This window comes from Mus caroli, unplaced genomic scaffold (assembly GCF_978045245.1).
Source record: "Mus caroli unplaced genomic scaffold, Mus_caroli_1 scaffold_20, whole genome shotgun sequence".
Taxonomy (NCBI): domain Eukaryota; kingdom Metazoa; phylum Chordata; class Mammalia; order Rodentia; family Muridae; genus Mus; species Mus caroli.
The window spans coordinates 1,323,381-1,341,001 of NW_028227275.1; the positions used below are offsets into that span (position 1 = coordinate 1,323,381).

Genomic DNA, 17,621 nt, shown 5'->3' on the forward strand with positions numbered 1-17,621 from the left:
TGATCTTTATTAAGCAAGGGAATCTTTATTAAGCTTTGGAATCTATCTGCATCCTTCACTTTTGGTCTGTGCTCAGGAGGAGGTCCCTTTAGTCAGTTGAAGGTTTCCTCTTCAAGATGACGGAGAACGGTTGGACGAAGTCTGAACTGTCACTCAAGAAGAACTACCACCATTAAAGGACACCAGAGCCCAGCTAGGACTGAACACACAGCTGGAACTGATGATTCCTGCCTTCTAAGATGGAAACCGGTTCTCTCCCAAGTGCGGGCGGTGTATAGGGCCCAGTGCCGCCTCCCAGAACCCCTTGTCGGCCTCTGCGGGCTCACAGTTTCCCCAGAACGCTGCAACCGACAGGTTGGAACCTCAGCACCCACGGTCCAGCGCGCGCATCCCAGCCTCCGCGTCCCGCACCGCGCGCCCCGTCGTCAAGGCAACCAGGGAGGCGCTGACCCCCAACCCCGCCCGGCCCCGCCCCTCGCGCAGCCCCGCTCAACATGGAGACGGCCAACCCGGAAGTGGCGCGGCCGCCGCGCGCCGGGCGATAGGAGCCGCGGGTCGCTGGCCAGGCCTCACCCGGTGCCGCCGCCCGGCCTCGGTTTGCCACCCGCGCTCCGCGTCCCTCCGACACCGGTCCAGGTCGGCCGCTTCCGCCCCGCTCGCCCAGGCCTGCGCCACTCTTGGGGGGAGGAGCCGAGGCGAGGCCGCGCGGGCGGGCGGAGGGAGCCAGGCCCCGCGGCCGTCGACGGTTCGTATCAGCCGGGTCGGAGGAGGAGCCGGGCCGCGCGGGGCGGAGGCCTGGCCCTAGGGGCGCAGGTTCCAGGATAGCGGCGACGCGGGGCGCGGGGCTGCGCGCGGAGGCCCGGAAGGCGCGGAGGTGATGTGGGCCCCTGTGCTTCTACGGAAGAAAGGGACCCCAGCAGCGGCGGCGGCCTCCCTACCGGTCCTCCTGACAGCAGCCTTTAGGGACCTCGCGGCAGCCCTGACTGCCCAGCTCACTGAAGTGCCCTTAAGGATGCAGTGATCAGGGTACGGGGCTCTCCCCGCGGGAGGGGCGCTGCCTGCGCTTCTGAACTCTGCGCAGAGAAAACAAAAAAAACAACAACAAAAAAACCAAAACCGATAAACAAAACAAAACAAAACAAAAAACCCAGAATGATGCTGTCTGAGCAAGCCCAAAAGTGGTTTCCAACCCACGTGCAGGTCACAGTGCTCCAAGCTAAAGATCTGAAGCCAAAAGGCAAAAGTGGTACCAATGACACATACACCATAATTCAGTTGGGCAAAGAGAAGTATTCTACATCCGTAGCGGAGAAAACCCTGGAGCCGGTCTGGAAGGAGGAGGCCTCCTTTGAGCTGCCGGGGTTGCTCATGCAGGGTAGTCCGGAGAAATACATTCTTTTTCTTATAGTGATGCACAGGTCCCTGGTGGGACTGGATAAATTTTTAGGGCAGGTGGCAATCAATCTCAATGACATCTTTGAGGACAAACAAAGAAGGAAAACAGAGTAAGTTATATAATTTATTTTGAATTTTGGGTACTTAAAGATATATGGATTTGCTGTTCTTGAACATAGTATATTTGAGGCATTGGTCTTTGGAATTGAAATAGGATCCAGTATTAAGCACTTCTCTTTGCATGACTTTGAAGGGAAAATAGTCTTTGCTCTGTTTTTTTTTTTTAAATGAATTGATTAATAAACCATTTTTTTTCTCATTTCTGTGTGAGGTAAAGAGCTCTTAAACAGTGGAATATTTTGCACTGGGTTTTAATACTTTTTATAAGAGGCCTAGAGCATGAACTGGAAAACCAGAAAATTAAATATATGCATACCATTAGGTCTATGTTTGTTGAGCACTGTTAAAAAATAAATTACTAGTAAAGGGTGTCAAAAGATAAGTTACTAGGCTTAGAACTCTTTATTTCAGCATTGGAAACAGTTGGCCTTTAATTTTGCTCTACCAGTTTTCAGGGTCAGTACTTCTTGATAGGGTAGAAAGTTGTTAAAAGAAAAAAAGTTTTGGAAGTCTGCACAGACATCTTCAGTCTTGAGCCTACTGACATTTTCCCTTTGAATTTACAGTATAGTGGAGCTATTGTTTACTGAAGAATTAGTTCAGCAAAGCTGTTGTGTAAGATCAGAGACAGTGATTACAGTCTTGTGATGCAGTGATTTAATGACTTTTTCGATGAAAACATGGCTTTTGAAGTAGAACTTTCTAGCCTAAGTTAGATATACTTAATTTAAGGAATCAAAATGCAAATCAACCCTAGTATGTTATGTGCTAAGTTGAAACAAGTAGCATCTTTGGAAAGGTAGGTCTGCTGTCCTGCCTTTAGCTTACATGCTTGTCCACGCTTACCTTACACGCAGAGCCTGTAATGGGCCTGAAGGCTCATTGAGACGGCTGGAGTTTGTGAAAAGAGGGTTGAGGAAACTCATCAGAGGACTGCACTTTTCCCAAGTAGCCTTTAAAAATAAAGAACAAAACCCAGTCCTGATGCATGTTCATCTACCTACCCTTTAGAGCACTATTTTTGCAATGATAATTTTAAGCTCACATTAATTTCTTATAAGTATAGTGATCTTTTATCTGTCTTTATTTCCTTTGTAAAACCTGGTAGCAACCTTCATTTAATAAGAATTGTTTTTGTTTTGAATAAAGTCTTTACCTAAGATTTAGTGTATGTAACAAAAAAAATACTAGAAATGCAAGAAGAAAAAAATAGGTAAATATTATAGGATGGGGGGGAGGAGAAGAAGTTTAAGTTGTATATTTAATGATTTTTAAATTTCCTGATACTTAACAGCATGTTATTTCTTCTGAGGGATTCTTCATCAGATTTAAAATGAACAAATGATAATAACCAAATAATTTGTCCCAAATTGTCACTATGAAATGATCTACTGTATAACCTTTAAGTGTTTTGACTGTGAGGTTTTGAGCATCTACAGTTTCAGGGTTTTTTTTTTTTTTTTTTTTTTTTTTTTTTTTTTTTGCCGTGCTTTAAAAAGTACTTTTAATATTAATGGTAATATACTGCAGACCACTCGAACGTAAATTCCCAAATTTAAGTAGGCCCAAGTGTAGATCCAAAGATGCTGAGAACGAAGTAGCCCTTTAAAAATTTCTTGTTTTATTTCCGCCTTTGGCAGCTTTGCAGTTACAATAAACTCGACCATGAACAATACTCTAACAGTGTAGTCTGTCTATAAAATCAAGGACAGCTTTTGGAGGGGAGATACTTTGAAATGCTATCAACAGGGTTTGCGATGTTACTGCACACAAAGAGATTTTCATGTTATTAAACCCTTACTGTTTTGTGCGGGTGACTAAATGGGAACTGTGTATTTGATGAGGTATCTTTATTGGTAATATTTCTAGATTTTTAATATATTTAATAGCTTCCTTTTTCCAACCCAGCTGCACATGTGGCACAGTAAGAGACAGACTTGAGCCACCAGTGTATTAAAAGAAAGGTATTTAATATTCTGCGCATTGCTAGCCCTTGTCAGCATATTCCCAAGTGCTTTTTGGAAAAGTGGAATGAGTGATGAAGGCTACCAGCTGATTGAGATGTCCCACGAAACTGCTGGGTGTGACGCTTTGTACTTTTGACAGTGAAAACGACAAGTGTTTACATCTTGTCTTCCAGTTGTGTCATAAGAGGCAAAAAGTATCGTGCTTAAAACTATTATTTTAACCTATTTTCTACTTTGAATATATATATATATATATATATATATATATATAGTGTGTGTGTGTGTGTGTATAATATATATAATTTTATTATTTCTTTTTAAAGGAGGGGTATGGGGAGGCCCCAAGCCAAATCCTTTGAGCACAAAGAGAACTTTTGCATTAGCCTTCTTTAATAGATGTCTGGGTTGGTTCTGGCATGAGATTTAAGCAAATAACACAGTGTTTAATAATAGAATGGGAAAATCATTGATGCTGTTATGTAATATCCATTGATTTTGTTTTAATAATCCAAATAGGTGATGTTCTTTTTCTTTCAATGCTCTCAAAAATTAATAATAGAGAATCTAGAGTTAGATGAGACTCGCACATTTATAGATGTGTTTGTGTCTGTGTATGTGTGTGTGTGTGTGTGTGTGTGTGCGTGCAACGCGTGCATTGCACCTGCCTCCTGGCCTCTGGCCTTCTTATTGCCAGGCTTGTCCCATTTCTGACCACACAGCACCAATTGCTTGGGAATCATTCCCACATGTGTGGTAGTTTGGACATGGACCTGTGCCCACTGAAAATTGAACAGAAGCCATATACCATTTCAGCCTAGCACTCCAGAGGTGGAAAAGAATCGGCATTAATCCAACAACTCCCAAGTGCTGTGTCTTCATTTGTCCCTTTGAAGCCTGGGAAAACAAACACTATTTCAGGATTCTTGACGTTCTCATTAAGATCGGTTTCAAAACAGAACAGCTAAAGTTACTTGTCAGGCTACTCTATAAATCAGTGTGTTTATCAGAGTTCTTTGCAGGGTTTTGTTTTGGTTGTTGTTTTTATGGGGGAGGGGAGGAAAATTAATATTTTTTACACTTTGATTCAAATGTATTGTTGCTTTATTCTTTAAAGCTTGCATAGGTGTTTAGAGTTTCCTACTAAAACTAAAATGTTACAGAGCACTCATGTTTGGAGCTGAATCTTGCTGATTTTATGAAGATGGTTTAGAAATAAAGAAGTGAGTTTTTAGTGTAAAACACTCTGTCCTAAAGGAGTTTGTGCTCTCCCTCCTCCTCCTCTCCCTCTCCCTCTTCCTCCCCCCCAACCCCCTCTCTGAGAGAAGGAGAGGAGAGTGTGGACACCCCTTTCTACCTCCGTGCTTTCTGGTTAAGTACAGAGTTCTGTGGTGTGTGGCAGCCATGTGGCCAACCTTATTAACACATGTGCTTCCTGAGTAAGGAAGGGTTTCTATTTCCCTGCAGATGTTTCTCATCAGCTTTAGATGCTTTCCTCATTGGCTCCCATCTGACTTGGGGAAATGGCTTGCCTTCTCCTTGCCTCAGTTTCTTCATCACCAAAGTAAGAGTGTTGACGACATAATTCATGGGTTCTTATTTCAAATACTGAATTTTGGCCATCTTCACCCACTTCCATTTTGGGATATATTTTCTTCCAATTGGCTTTTATCAAGTTGTTATAAACTCTACATGTCCTTTTTTGTTGTTGCTTGTTCGGGGAGGCATGTGAATTTATACAAAGAGCGTTTGCTCATTTTTCATATAGATTTTTGAGTATTTCTCAGGTATCACCCATCAGAAGTATCTCTCAGGCCATTGAAAATGGCTGTTTCCCAAATCCCTAAGTTGATGTGTGGCTTTGTGTCACTTGGAGGTATTCAGAGAGCTCATGTTTGTATTGCTTGCTGGTCTCCATTCCACAGTTCATGACTGTCATTTCTTACTCATAAGCCTGGTTAGATTTATCTCCTAACTTTTTCTTAGTTTAGGGTCATAAAATATTCATTCTCTGATAAAATATTCTGTGGTAAGAAAATGCTTGTTTTGGTATCAGTATGATATGTCTTAATTGATCAAATCATTTCAGTTTATCAAAGAAACAAGGCACCATCATGGAGCTGATATAGATTGTGCACCAGCTGTCTATCTCTCTTGTATGCCCTTCTTTCGCTTGATGTATAGTAAATCTTTTAGCTATCCTGTTGGCAAACAACAAGAAGTGATATAAAATCTGGTCAGAGTTGCCCTGAGGCTAAGATAACTCTCTACACTCAACTAGATCTGTATTTAAATAACAGCATGTCTACATAAACAGGGCTCAGACCCCATCACTAAATGATGTGAAAGCATTATGGCTGCATGCTGCAGGTTTGGGTTGTTTGCCCTGTAGAGTAACTACCTGTGGCATCATCAACTGGAGAATTTCATATGGATAAAAATACTGTAAGTAAAACCAAAACAAGCCCTGCTTCTTATATAGTTCACTTAAAAATTGGCAACATGATGCAAGAAGTGCCTGAAAGCTGGGATCTGGTTTTGTTTGTAAAGTCCTTTTTATTTCACAGTCAATAGCTTTCTGGCAGGAATCATTTGAGCTTTTTATTCTTTGAAAACTTCACAAGATTTATTGTTTATCACTTCTTACATTTTACTCATTTTACATATTCAGGAAAAGGGTTAGATCCATTTTATATAAACATAAGTAACGGTACTTATTTAACAAACTATGTACTATACCCATTAATAAAATTAATAAAATAATAAAATTCTTTTATTACTTATATAAATTATATTTTTGGATGGGGACTAAATATTTTATTTAAATGTGATCATTATTTGTCATTTTATGGTACTCAGAAATAATTAGAAGTGATAAATTATTTTCAAAGTTTCTGGCTCAGTATCTTTGAATATTAAGCATGCCCTTAGGCCATTAGTAACACTTGTCCTATATGGAAACATAATTAGCTATTGTTGATAAGAATTTTTGATGATGAATTTTGAATTATGAGGGGAAGGTTTATCTAAAATGCTTCCCATCCCCTCCACAGACTCACGCCTGTGGTGTGTGTCACTCTGCAGAAATCAGACCATTTGTTGGCTTGATTTGCTTTCTTTTTAAACAGTGAGTAAAACTAGAAGCCTATAGCTGACTGGTTTTCATTCAGTTTGTAGACAGATGTATGGTCACTTTACTTAAATGCTGCCTGGATATAACAATGCTCACTGCCATCATTATTTGTTACAACCAACTTTTTTCTTCTTTTTAAGGTGGTTTAGATTAGAATCCAAACAAGGAAAAAGAATAAAAAACAGGGGTGAGATAAAGGTCAATATTCAATTTATGAGGAACAACATGACAGCAAGCATGTTTGACTTGTCAATGAAGGACAAGACGAGATCACCTTTTGCAAAGTTAAAAGATAAGATGAAAGGGAGGAAAAGCGACGGGGTGTTTTCTGATACGTCCTCTGCCATCGTTCCGAGCACTCACATGCCTGATGCCAATCCTGAGTTTTCAAGTGGTGAAATGCAGATGAAATCCAAACCAAAAAAGCCTTTTCTTTTGGGTCCTCAGCGGCTCTCTTCTGCCCATTCGATGTCTGATTTAACTGGGTCCCACTTATCTTCTGAGAAGCTGAAGTCCAGCACTGTGGGTCCAACACATCTTCTCAGTCGCCAGATAGATTCCTTTGGAGTTGTTCCAGAAAGTGGTAAGTGGAGCCTCATTTCCTTTCTTCCTCTCTCCTAGTTTATGTAGTGTAACTTCTAAAGATAGAAAATGAAAAGTAGTGTTTCTAAAGCCAGTCATTGATTGATTGAGTACCTCCCAATACCTAATTGATAAATTCACTGGAGACATGCTTGCTTGTTATCTATATTTTTGTTGTATGTGGTAGTGAAATGAATCCTAGTTTTCTTTCTTGGCCTGGCCTCTTTTTTTCTGCTATCATTTCTCCATTTCAAAAGCTTGCAGCAGGAATTGGTTGGCAAAGTGCTTACCTTGAAAGCATGAGGATCTGAGGAGTTCCTTAGATACCCCAAATGCACATTGAGAAAGTAAGACAGGAGTGGAGGAGGTAGAGACAGGTGGTTGCCCGGGGCTTCCTGGCCAGTCAGCTAAGACCACTTGGGAAATTCCACACCAGTAAGAGATTTTGTCTCAAAATCAAATGGGTAGTTCTTGAGGAATGCCAGTGTTGGTTGGCCTCTGGCCTCTACAAATATCCATGTACACACCAAAGAGGAAAAAAAGCCGGCAGCATATATTCCATTCCATCCAAGTGTTTCTAGAAAAATTTCTATATTCAGAGGAAACAAAATTGGATTCTAATGGTGGAAAAGTTTAAGACTTTTCAGTATGATTGTGAGAGCAGGCCCTTTGGATGGATTTTACACTTTTCTCATGTGATTGGTTCTGAGCCAAAGAAGATAGTAATATAATTGTCTAAAAATATACTATCATAGCACATCTACTTATAATACCCCTTACCTAATTTTAAGATTGTTTTGATTATTTTGAGGGTTGATATCTTTAGTTAATTGTCCTCATTCTGAAGCAGCAGAATGTATCAGATAGTGTAACAGCATATGTCACCCATCACCTACTAATGGGAAAAAATGTTTGTAGGAAGTCTCAAGTCTCCACACAGACGAACACTAAGCTTTGATACTTCTAAATTGAACCAACCTGGCAGCATTGTGGATGAAGGTGAACACTCTTTTGGAAGACAGAGTGACCCATTTACAAATGTGACTGCTTCATTACCCCAAAAATTTGCAACACTGCCAAGGAAGAAGAATCCATTTGAAGAAAGCAGTGAGCCATGGGACAGCAGCATGAATTTATTCTCAAAACCAATTGAAGTCAGGAAAGAAAGTAAGAGAGAGAAAAGGGAGAAGGTGAGCCTCTTTGAAAGAGTGACTGGCAAGAGAGATAGCAGGAGATCTGACAAGCTGAACAATGGTGGATCTGATAGCCCATGTGACTTGAAATCACCTAGTGCTTTTAGTGAAAACCGGCAGGACTATTTTGAATATGAGTCAACTAACCCGTTTACAGCAAAATTCAGGGCTTCAACTATAATGCCATCTTCAAGGTAAGCTCACCAGGAGGAGCATGTGCCGTTTGGGGGACCTTGTACTTGAAAGTAATAAGTATTCCTTTTAGATGCATGAATATTTTATGTTCTTTTTATTTACTTATTTATTTTTATCTTTTTAAATAAAACAATCCATCATAGACCTAAACATTGCTGTTTGCATGTGCCCTTGGAATTGAATGTTTTACCTTAGAAGACCAAAGGCTTTTTCCTTTCTACCCCAGTCTGCTCCTACCTATGGGAGCCAGAAACCCACCATAGTTCTTGGAGAAAACAGCATGGTATTTGATGAGACCCAGTGAAAGTGAATAGACCATGGGCATGAATTCAATCCAGAAATATATTTCTAGGTGCTTCCCAGGGATTAAATCATGGGCTTGTCAGGAGAGCGCCAGCGAGCCAGGAGCAGTCAGCATGGTGCTATTTAGCAAATGCTGAAGTACTAATGTTGTCATAAAAGATGTTAACTGTCTTTATTAGATGGCTGATCAGAAATAACTTTTATTCATGAATACATGAATGTCTTCTTGAATCCAGTGACCCTTGGGGGTACTGTCTGTACCCTAACCAGAGCCCTGGGTGACAAGTAGCCATGGGTACAATCAGCTGATGAAAGTTGGAGTTTTGAAGCTTTGGGTCCTTCTGTGTATATGGCTGCTTACTTCACAGCATTAAAATCAGAGTTTCTGCAGTTGTGAGTGATAGAGGACCTGCTTAAGGAACCTCAAGCAAAGATGAAGATGACCATGAAGTTTTTAAGTAATTGTAGAGAAATACAGTAGAGGCTGAGTGTCCTGTGTAATATACAGACCTGGGTGGGAATCCTGACTGTGGAGTACTGTGACCTCTCTAGACCTCAGCATCTACATCTCTGAAGCAAAGAGGATATACGTAGTTTGTAGGATGTAGTGAGGCTAAGTGACACACACATGAAGCACACAGTACAAAGCCAGGCACCAAGCGGGGATCCAATAGATGGTCACTGCTTCAGGCTGAGTATCCTTCACTTGAAACCCGATCCACTTTTATGTAGAAGTAGTGTCTCATTATTAATGCTTTCATCGTGGGTAGAACCTTGAACTTCAGATTTGGAATTTTTCAGATTTGGAATTTTTACATGGAAAGTCAATGCTGATATTCTAAAATTCTAAAACCAAACTGAACCACCTTGGGTCCCAGAAATACTGGGTAAGGGACAGGTGACCAATTGATGTCTTATATATCCTTTTCTTTAAAATTGGGGCTTTTTGTTTTGTCCCAGTACAGACAGAAGATGGAGCATTAACAGCCACCTGGGTACACTTTTCTCTTAGGCCTCTCCATCATGAATGTAGTGCCCACCCTTGAATGTTTATCTTCTATGCTATGTTTAAAAATACTCTTAAAATTTCCAGAGGGAAATGCTCATTTTCTGTTTGTTTTCTTTATTATTAGATGGGAATTTGCTGTAGTTTTAGAAAAAAATTCATTCAGTTTTGTCTATAGACTATACTTCAGAGAAATAAAATTTATTTTGTGCTGTCCTGACACAGAGGTACTTCTTCATGTGTCTCTATTTCATCAGCTCTCAAGTACAAGCTAAATAAGAGCGTGCCCCTCCCTTTCTGAACACTTTCATTTTTTTGCAGGAGATTACTGAAAACAACTGTTCAAGGTAACTTAGAGATTGGCTAAACTAGGTAATTTTAGAGTCAGTGAAAAGCAGGAAAAAAAGGGAACTAGTTTTAAAATAATACAATACAAATAATATGAAAAATAACTGTCCTCAAGCTGTGGGCCTCTGTGGCTTTAACAGGGAGATGGCCTGCACTAGATTTCAGCTTCATTTTGTTCCACTTTAATATTAACACTACTATCAAAATCAAGGTTGTATTATAAATCCTATGGTTACAAGTATATAAGAAACTTTTTTTAGAACTTAAGACTTTTTCTTTGTATTTATGAAGCTCCAGGTATGGGGACAGAACGTGCATTCCTGGAAGTTTCTGTCACAAGTCATCTTTCTGGTAAACTAGAACATTTGTAGTTAATGGGTGTCTCCAGTTAAGACGCAGAACAGAATTTTTTCCCAGTATGTTAAGTAAAACCTACTTAGAGAGCTCCTGGACTCTTGTGACCCATGGTTTTGAGACTACGGTGTCAACTTAAAGCACAGTCCATTGCCGAGAAGCTGGTGTGTGAGTTGACATGCCTGTGATTGCAGGAGCACAGGAACCATGTCTGGCCTCTAAGTAACTAAGCATGTCACTAGAACTGGAGAATTTTCTTTATATTCCTCTATTTTCTGTCACTAAGAACAAAATTATTAGAAGTTAAAGTTTTTAGCGTTTGTATATGTATCATCTGCCCAAGGAAAAGGCACATTGGAAACTACAAAATACACTTTATTTTGCATCTTGGAGTCATTCCTATAGTCTTGTGGGAAACTGATGAGGAAATTAGTCAGGCTGCCTGCATCAGCAGGATGCATGGCTCCTCTCTGAGTTTCACTCTAACAGTATTCTTCCTGCTGACCTGCTCTGCTTCCTTGAAGCCTTTCCCACTCTGCTAGAGAGTAGTGGCTTCCCAAGCTCAGTGTGCTTTCTGATACAGTCTAATCCTCTGAAGGAGCATGCATTGTGCACCAGCAGCTTAGTTACCTTTTCCTTCCACTGTCATGAGTAATTTCATTCATCTTTTTTACCTTAATCTCCTGCATGCTTTTTGAAAGGCAGACCACATTACAGATCTTGAACATAAACAAGATAACAATGTTCTTCTCATTATGCCTGTCTCCTGCTTTCAGCCCAGTGTTAACAGTGCAGATCTCCCTGATATATTGAAAATAGATCCAAGAATGTTGATATGTACATTTTTATTTTAAAATCTGAGAGAGTGATCAGGTGAGTCAATATACACCTGTTAGCCAGCACTCGGGAGCTTGTGGCAGCCTGGGCAACTTTTAAGATCCTATTTCATAATTGAAAATGTTAAATAAATGAGCAAGGATGTACTTCATTGGTAAAGGTACTTGTCTAGTGTGTGCAAGTTTCCAGTACTAATTTAAAAAGCTGAGTTTTACACTGATACTTAAGATTTTGACATAAGCAGCCATTTCTAGTGTCTACATGGCAGGTAAGCTAGGTTATCAACTTGCAGTGACTCTAGGTCTCAATGGCTTTGTACAAGACCTCATTGAGAGAGGAACAGAGTAAATAGGTGCTCAGCCTCACACAGTTTCTCTGGAACCAGGCCTTTTCCTTCTTACACTGGCACCACTGTTATTTCACACAGGGAGAGGTGAGGATCATCTGGCATAGATCGTTTGTCACGTGCCAGGGCTGGAGTCAGGTGTCTACATATGTCTCTTTGGCCAGAGTTCAATCAGGTTTCATCCTTACTGCAAACTGTTAAGAAATTGGGTTTAGTTGTGTGTGCTCAGAAGGAAACTGAGTTGGTTTGGTATACAGCATTGTGTAAGTGAAAGACACCAGTCGAGTGTCTCCTGACACTCTGGACACCATGTAGCTCTTGCTCTCTCTCAGTGTCCCACTGCTCCTGAGCATGAAACTATAGTTGGAACTCATGTCGTTTATAGGAAAATGTCAGATGGTATTGTTTGTGCTTCAGAATTGTTCCTCTTGCCTTTTGTTGACAAAAGTCAGAGACATGTATATATTTTATTTTTTATCAACAGGCTCAAATACTAATTTGTGTTATGTCTTCTTAATTGTAAAGCAACGCTTTTCTGTACTGGCAGAATACCATTTTCTAGAAGCAGACATGCCTTCAGGGTTAGGATTTTTTTTTAAAGGCTATTTAGAATAATTGCTTTTAAAAAGCAGATTATAAATGATCTGAAGAGTGGAAATGGGCAGATATATTCATCCTGTCAGTGCTGTTTAGAAAGCGTCTCACTGGGTGTTATAGGACTGGCTGGGTTTGAGCTCCTCTCTCTGAGTGTTCTAAGCATTGAGATTATACCTGACCACTTTCATAGCCTCCATTTTTTTGTGCTTTCTGTAGTAGAGCATGGGACTGTGGCTCAGTACAGAGCTGGTGTGAGCTTCCTCTCTGCTCTTGTGCTTGCCCCCATTGCCTCTTCCTCCACGCTTAGACAAGGGATTGTCCAAAGAAGCCTTATGGCTTGTTGACTGTTTCTTCAAATGACACTTGGTTGGATTACCACCATTCTCATCTTCAGGTGGATGTTTGGTTCTAGAATGAATAAGTTGAATAGTGTCAGCAACTGATGACCTACAGAGCCAATTTTTCCTCCATACTTTCCCCATATCCTCAAACTAAAGATTCTATTGCTTCAATCTCAGCCTCATCATTGTGGGGTTACAGGTACTACACCAGACTTGATGTTTTCCAGAAACAGTGAGCTCACCTTCACACTGGCTGAGTGGAGATTAGCCTGGCTCTCAGAAGAGCAAGAAACCTGAAACAACCAGTTGGAAAGATAGATGCTCCCAGAACTAAGTGACTAAGGTGTTCCCATGTGGGTTAAAATACCTTTTGTTCAGTTGAAGAAAGTTCAGGTCAGAAATGCTTATGAAGTGTGGGTCCAGACAGCAACTCTGAATTAGACATGTTGTAAATGCTAAGGTTTGTCATATTTTAGCCTTTTCTTACTACCCAACTTCTCTTTTTGCTGAGGCTCCCTACTCATCTTGGGACATTTCATTAGTGAGTTTCTCTGCCTCTACCCAAGGTGCTGTAAACCATATGCCATCTTCCTTTACTGGGATCAGGCAGGAGGGAGTGTCAGAATACCAAGAACTCATGCTCTCTGTCGTAGAGTCCTGGTGTTTCCCTCCATTGGATTTGTTCTGATAGATAAGTTGGAATTGCCATCAGATGCTTGTTCCTGGTTGGTCAGCATTGGTTCCTATTTTGTTTTATTTTTAAGCTGTGGTTTGTTGGACCTCCCGTCAGATGAAGTGTAAAGCTTTTCATCAGCATGCCTTGAAGAAAATCAGTGTTTCAAAACTCCCCATTGATGACTAGTTTGGTTTAAAACTTACTGATCTAAATTGTATCTCTGTAGTCATACATAGTCAGTTTTTAACAACTGGGAGTCAAGAGTTAAGCTGATAAACTCAGATTTAAATGGACCCCTAAGATAGATAACACAGCAGGGAAAACAGCTTGGCTAAAACAGACAATAGGAGATTCCCTATGTTGGTGTATGAGGACAAGGCTGAGCTGTGACTGGTGTTTATGGTATATGGGTGAATTGTTGGCCATGGCAACAGTTGTAATGAGTGATTCAAAAAGCATGCTTAGTCCATTAAAGCAGTGGTGCGTATACCTCATGATGTGCGTTTTCCTAAGGAGGTCTGGAAAGTGTCATACCTCCATCCAGTTATGGGAAGTCTTTAACCACATGAAGAAAGTTAATGTCTGTCTTGCTTAAAAATCAAAATAAACCAGCAGACCTGTCTCTTCTCACATCCTAGGCAGGTGTTCTACCACAGAACACTGTCCTCAGCCCTCTTTCTCCTTTTCATTGTGAGACAGAGAAGTCTCACTAGGTTGCTCAGGGTGGCATTGAACTCACTGCAGACCAGGCTGGACCTTGAATTTATGGACCTATACCACCAGGATGGCACTTTAAGCTTTTAAAAATAATAAAAACCTCTTTCATGTGAAGAGCTGTTGAAGTCCGAGCACAAGAAATAACTCAAGGCATTTTGTGTTTGTCTTGGAAACAGTGACTGGCACAGAAAACGTGTTTTCCTTCCTTTCTGCTTTATTGCAGCTCTAAGCACTAGAAGCCCTTGATCTGTTGCTGTACAGAAACTTGGTAGTGAGCTTTATGTTTTACTCCTAGGATCTTTTATTTTATTAGGTCAGATATTTCACATGTATTTGGTCATCAAAGGTCCTTCTAGCCTTTCCTGTGTCTTCTAGCCTTCCCGTGATCTACCTAGCCAATAAGCTTAGACCAGATATTTTTTAGGATAGTATAGAAATATTATCTAAGATGAAGACATATTTATCACTAATATTTTCCAGTTTCAGTTGACAGTATACCTTTTCCTTTTGGGGAACTAGTTACTTCCTGTGTATGATCGAGTCACATCAGTCTTAGGAACTACCAAAAATTAGTTACCCTGAATGTGTGCCTAATTCACACTGTCCAAAAATCACCATAAACTGTTGCTTGTACCCATTATCAGAAAGCTATAATATGCCTGTAAAAAGACTGTTAATGTAAGATTACATTTTTTATTTGAAAAAAAAAAAAAGAAACAACAGTAGTCCTAAAGAAATAATCTTATTCCTAGTTGTTCCTTGTTGTTACATCTTCCTTTACAATGCCTTCTGTGGATGTGTGTACGCGCATGCATGTACGTGTGTGTGTGTGTGTGTGTGTGTGTGTGTGTGTGAGAGAGAGAGAGAGAGAGAGAGAGATTTAAAGCAGTCCTTAGCATTGTAATTACTACTGTGCATAAGGTCTGTTTTGGTAGGGATATTTAGCATTTGTCATGTACATCTAAAGATGGCTTGCTATCTGTAGCAGAATACCTGTAGCCTCATTGATGAGATAGAGAATATAAACTTTTGGAGTCCTTACTCCATGAGTGGCCCGGGATTTGTGGGGTTCCCATGTGACAGTGACTGGGAGGGAGAGTGTGGGTGTGGTTAGTTCCCACAGCACTGACGAGAACTTGTGTATGACTCCCCAGAGACGACTTGAAACTTCTCTATCCTTCGTCATCCTAGACTCGTTATTATGGTCTCATTAATTGGTGCATCTCCCATTGGGTTAATTTGCAGATACCAGCCATGCCATTCTTTGCTAACTCTCTAATGCAAATTGATATTTATGGTTTTTAAAATTGAAAACAAAAAAAAAGCTCTGTAACAAAAAGACAAACTTTGCTAAGTTTTGTCTTTTTTGTTGTTTTTATTTTTGTAAGATGAGAGATTAAGCTATAAAGAGAGTATGTGTGAGAGAAAAGGAAGAAAACATACCTACCACAAACCCACAAAAACTACTGTAGGCTAATAAACTGATGTGAAAATTTCTCAATTTACAGCACTTGACAGGTGCTAAAAGAAAAGCATCTTTAATTTTAATGTGTTGTTAGGACCTCTTTAGAGAGACTGTACAAGTTATTAACAAGGTCCTCTGAGACAGGAGACGGGTAATTAACAAGACCTATCGAGATATAGTTTAGGTAATTAACGAGCTCTTAAGCACTGGACACAGGATAACACGTGGTGAGTCTGATAGTTAAAGAGAGCAGGTCGTTACGATATGACCAAATGCATGATAGAGCCTGTAAGTCCTCTGAAGCTCTCCAGGAGGAAAGTGTTACGGTTCTATTCCAGTGATCCCAGCATGCTAACTTTTATAAATCAGTACATAAGCTTTGGGGTTTAAGGTAACATTGAGAGAATTATTTGTTTGTAAACAGGAAGTAGAAGAGCTTATGGATGCAGGTGGATGATGTTTGCTGATGTGGGTTCTGAGCTGTGTAGTTAGAGGGAAATTCTTCAGAAGAACAGACTATGTATGCCTCAGTTACTTTAAACACCACCAGTGAAGCATGCTTTTCATTTGTGGCCTCTTGTCTAAAGCTGCCTATTCTAGATCATCTTGCTCCTCTGTTGACTTTAAAATATCAGACTTTTGGCCACAGAGGAGACTGCACTGGGGACATCCTAGCCAGGGTTCTTCATTCAACTCTCTGCCAATTTCACATTTGAGAGCTGACATTCCCAGTTGCAAAGACTTGGTCTGGTTATTTCCTGTGTAACTTGGATATTACTGTCTCTAGTTTTGATTCAGAAAACTCCCAGTCAAGCATTTTCTTACAGTACTGTTGTATTCTGGTAGGTATATCCAACTAGTAGCCATAGGTCACATAGGCCGAGGACAGCAGTGAGTGTGGCCCGACACAAACCCATAAAGGTAAAAAGCTCTTGAGTTGTTTCTAACAGACTGTGTGGTTCTTTAGCATGTCCTTGGTAGATGGCTTTGTGTCCCAGTGTGAAAAGCTTGAATGTACCGGCAAAGGTTAAAATCTAACGAGTTTCTAACATTGCATGACCTGTCTCAGTATGGCTCCTGCAGGCCATCAAGCTGAATATGTTTCTAAATTTTAGCTTTGGAATCATTTTCATTTTTTTTCAGTATTTTTCTATGTGAGGGAGAGTGGTGTTTTAAGTGAGAATATGTCCCATCAGCTAAAATACTTAAATACTTAGTCTTTTGTTGATGATATTATTTGGGGGAAGTTCCAGTGGTGAGGCATTATTGGAGTAAATATGTAACTGGGGGCAGGATTTCAAAGCTTAAAGCCTCACCCTACTCCATTTCACTTTCTCTGCTTTGTGCTAGTGGTTCAGATGCGAGCTCATAGCTTCCCACTGCTGCTGCTACTGCTGCTGCGGTGTGACTTGCTGTCTTGCTGCAAAGGTGAATGTACTTGGGCTTCCAGAGCATTTTAAGGTGTCTTGTGGTATGATGTCTCTGATAGCTGGTATTACAGTAAGATGTCCAGGGCTTTTCTTTAATTTTGAAATGAATGTGGTAAGGGACAGGAAAGATGGCTCACTAGTTAGGAGCACTGGCTGCTCTTAAAGGGGAAGAATTATTTAAGGAAAATTGTTGTATGAATAGGTACAGTCAGTAACTGGGGTATAGCTCCACGACAGAATATTTGACTAATCTGTGGGAAGTGCTGGGATTCATTCCCTAGCATGACCAGAAAACATTAGAAGGTTGAATATTTTGGCCTATGCCTGTAACCTAATACTGAGACAAGAGGCTAACCCACACAATAGTCTGGAGCTAACATGGAGTGCCTGTGGGGAGAAATGGGCAGAGGGTAGCTGAGACTGGGGATAAGTAGTTAGTTATAACTAGTTCACAGTTAGGCTGTGAACATTAGCTGCTTTATTGCTGTTGGTTTGATGCTGAGGGTCGGGAGAAGGGAGCATCCTTTGAGAAACACTTCTGTGTATTCTTCAGCCTTTGAGTGAGACAGTGACCAAGGATTGGAAAAAGAAGAAAAGGAACAAGTCTAATGACATCTCC

The 17,621-nt window shown here is 40.5% G+C and overlaps 1 protein-coding gene across 3 annotated transcripts in view; it reads left to right on the forward strand.

The window, feature by feature from the left end:
* The first annotated feature begins 531 nt into the window (after window positions 1-531).
* Rab11fip2 (RAB11 family interacting protein 2) overlaps window positions 532-17,621 on the forward strand; it is a 39,837-nt gene continuing 22,747 nt past the window's right edge. The window contains exons 1-3 of one of the 3 annotated variants that reach the window (XM_021152505.3): window positions 532-1,505; window positions 6,753-7,195; window positions 8,113-8,581. In XM_021152505.3, coding sequence (XP_021008164.2) covers window positions 1,153-1,505; window positions 6,753-7,195; window positions 8,113-8,581 — 1,265 coding nt within the window. In that variant the 5' untranslated portion in view covers window positions 532-1,152. Of the gene's footprint in view, window positions 1,506-3,862; window positions 5,925-6,752; window positions 7,196-8,112; window positions 8,582-17,621 lie in introns of those variants that run through there. The other 2 variants (XM_021152504.3, XM_085834215.1) reach the window with 2 other exon arrangements.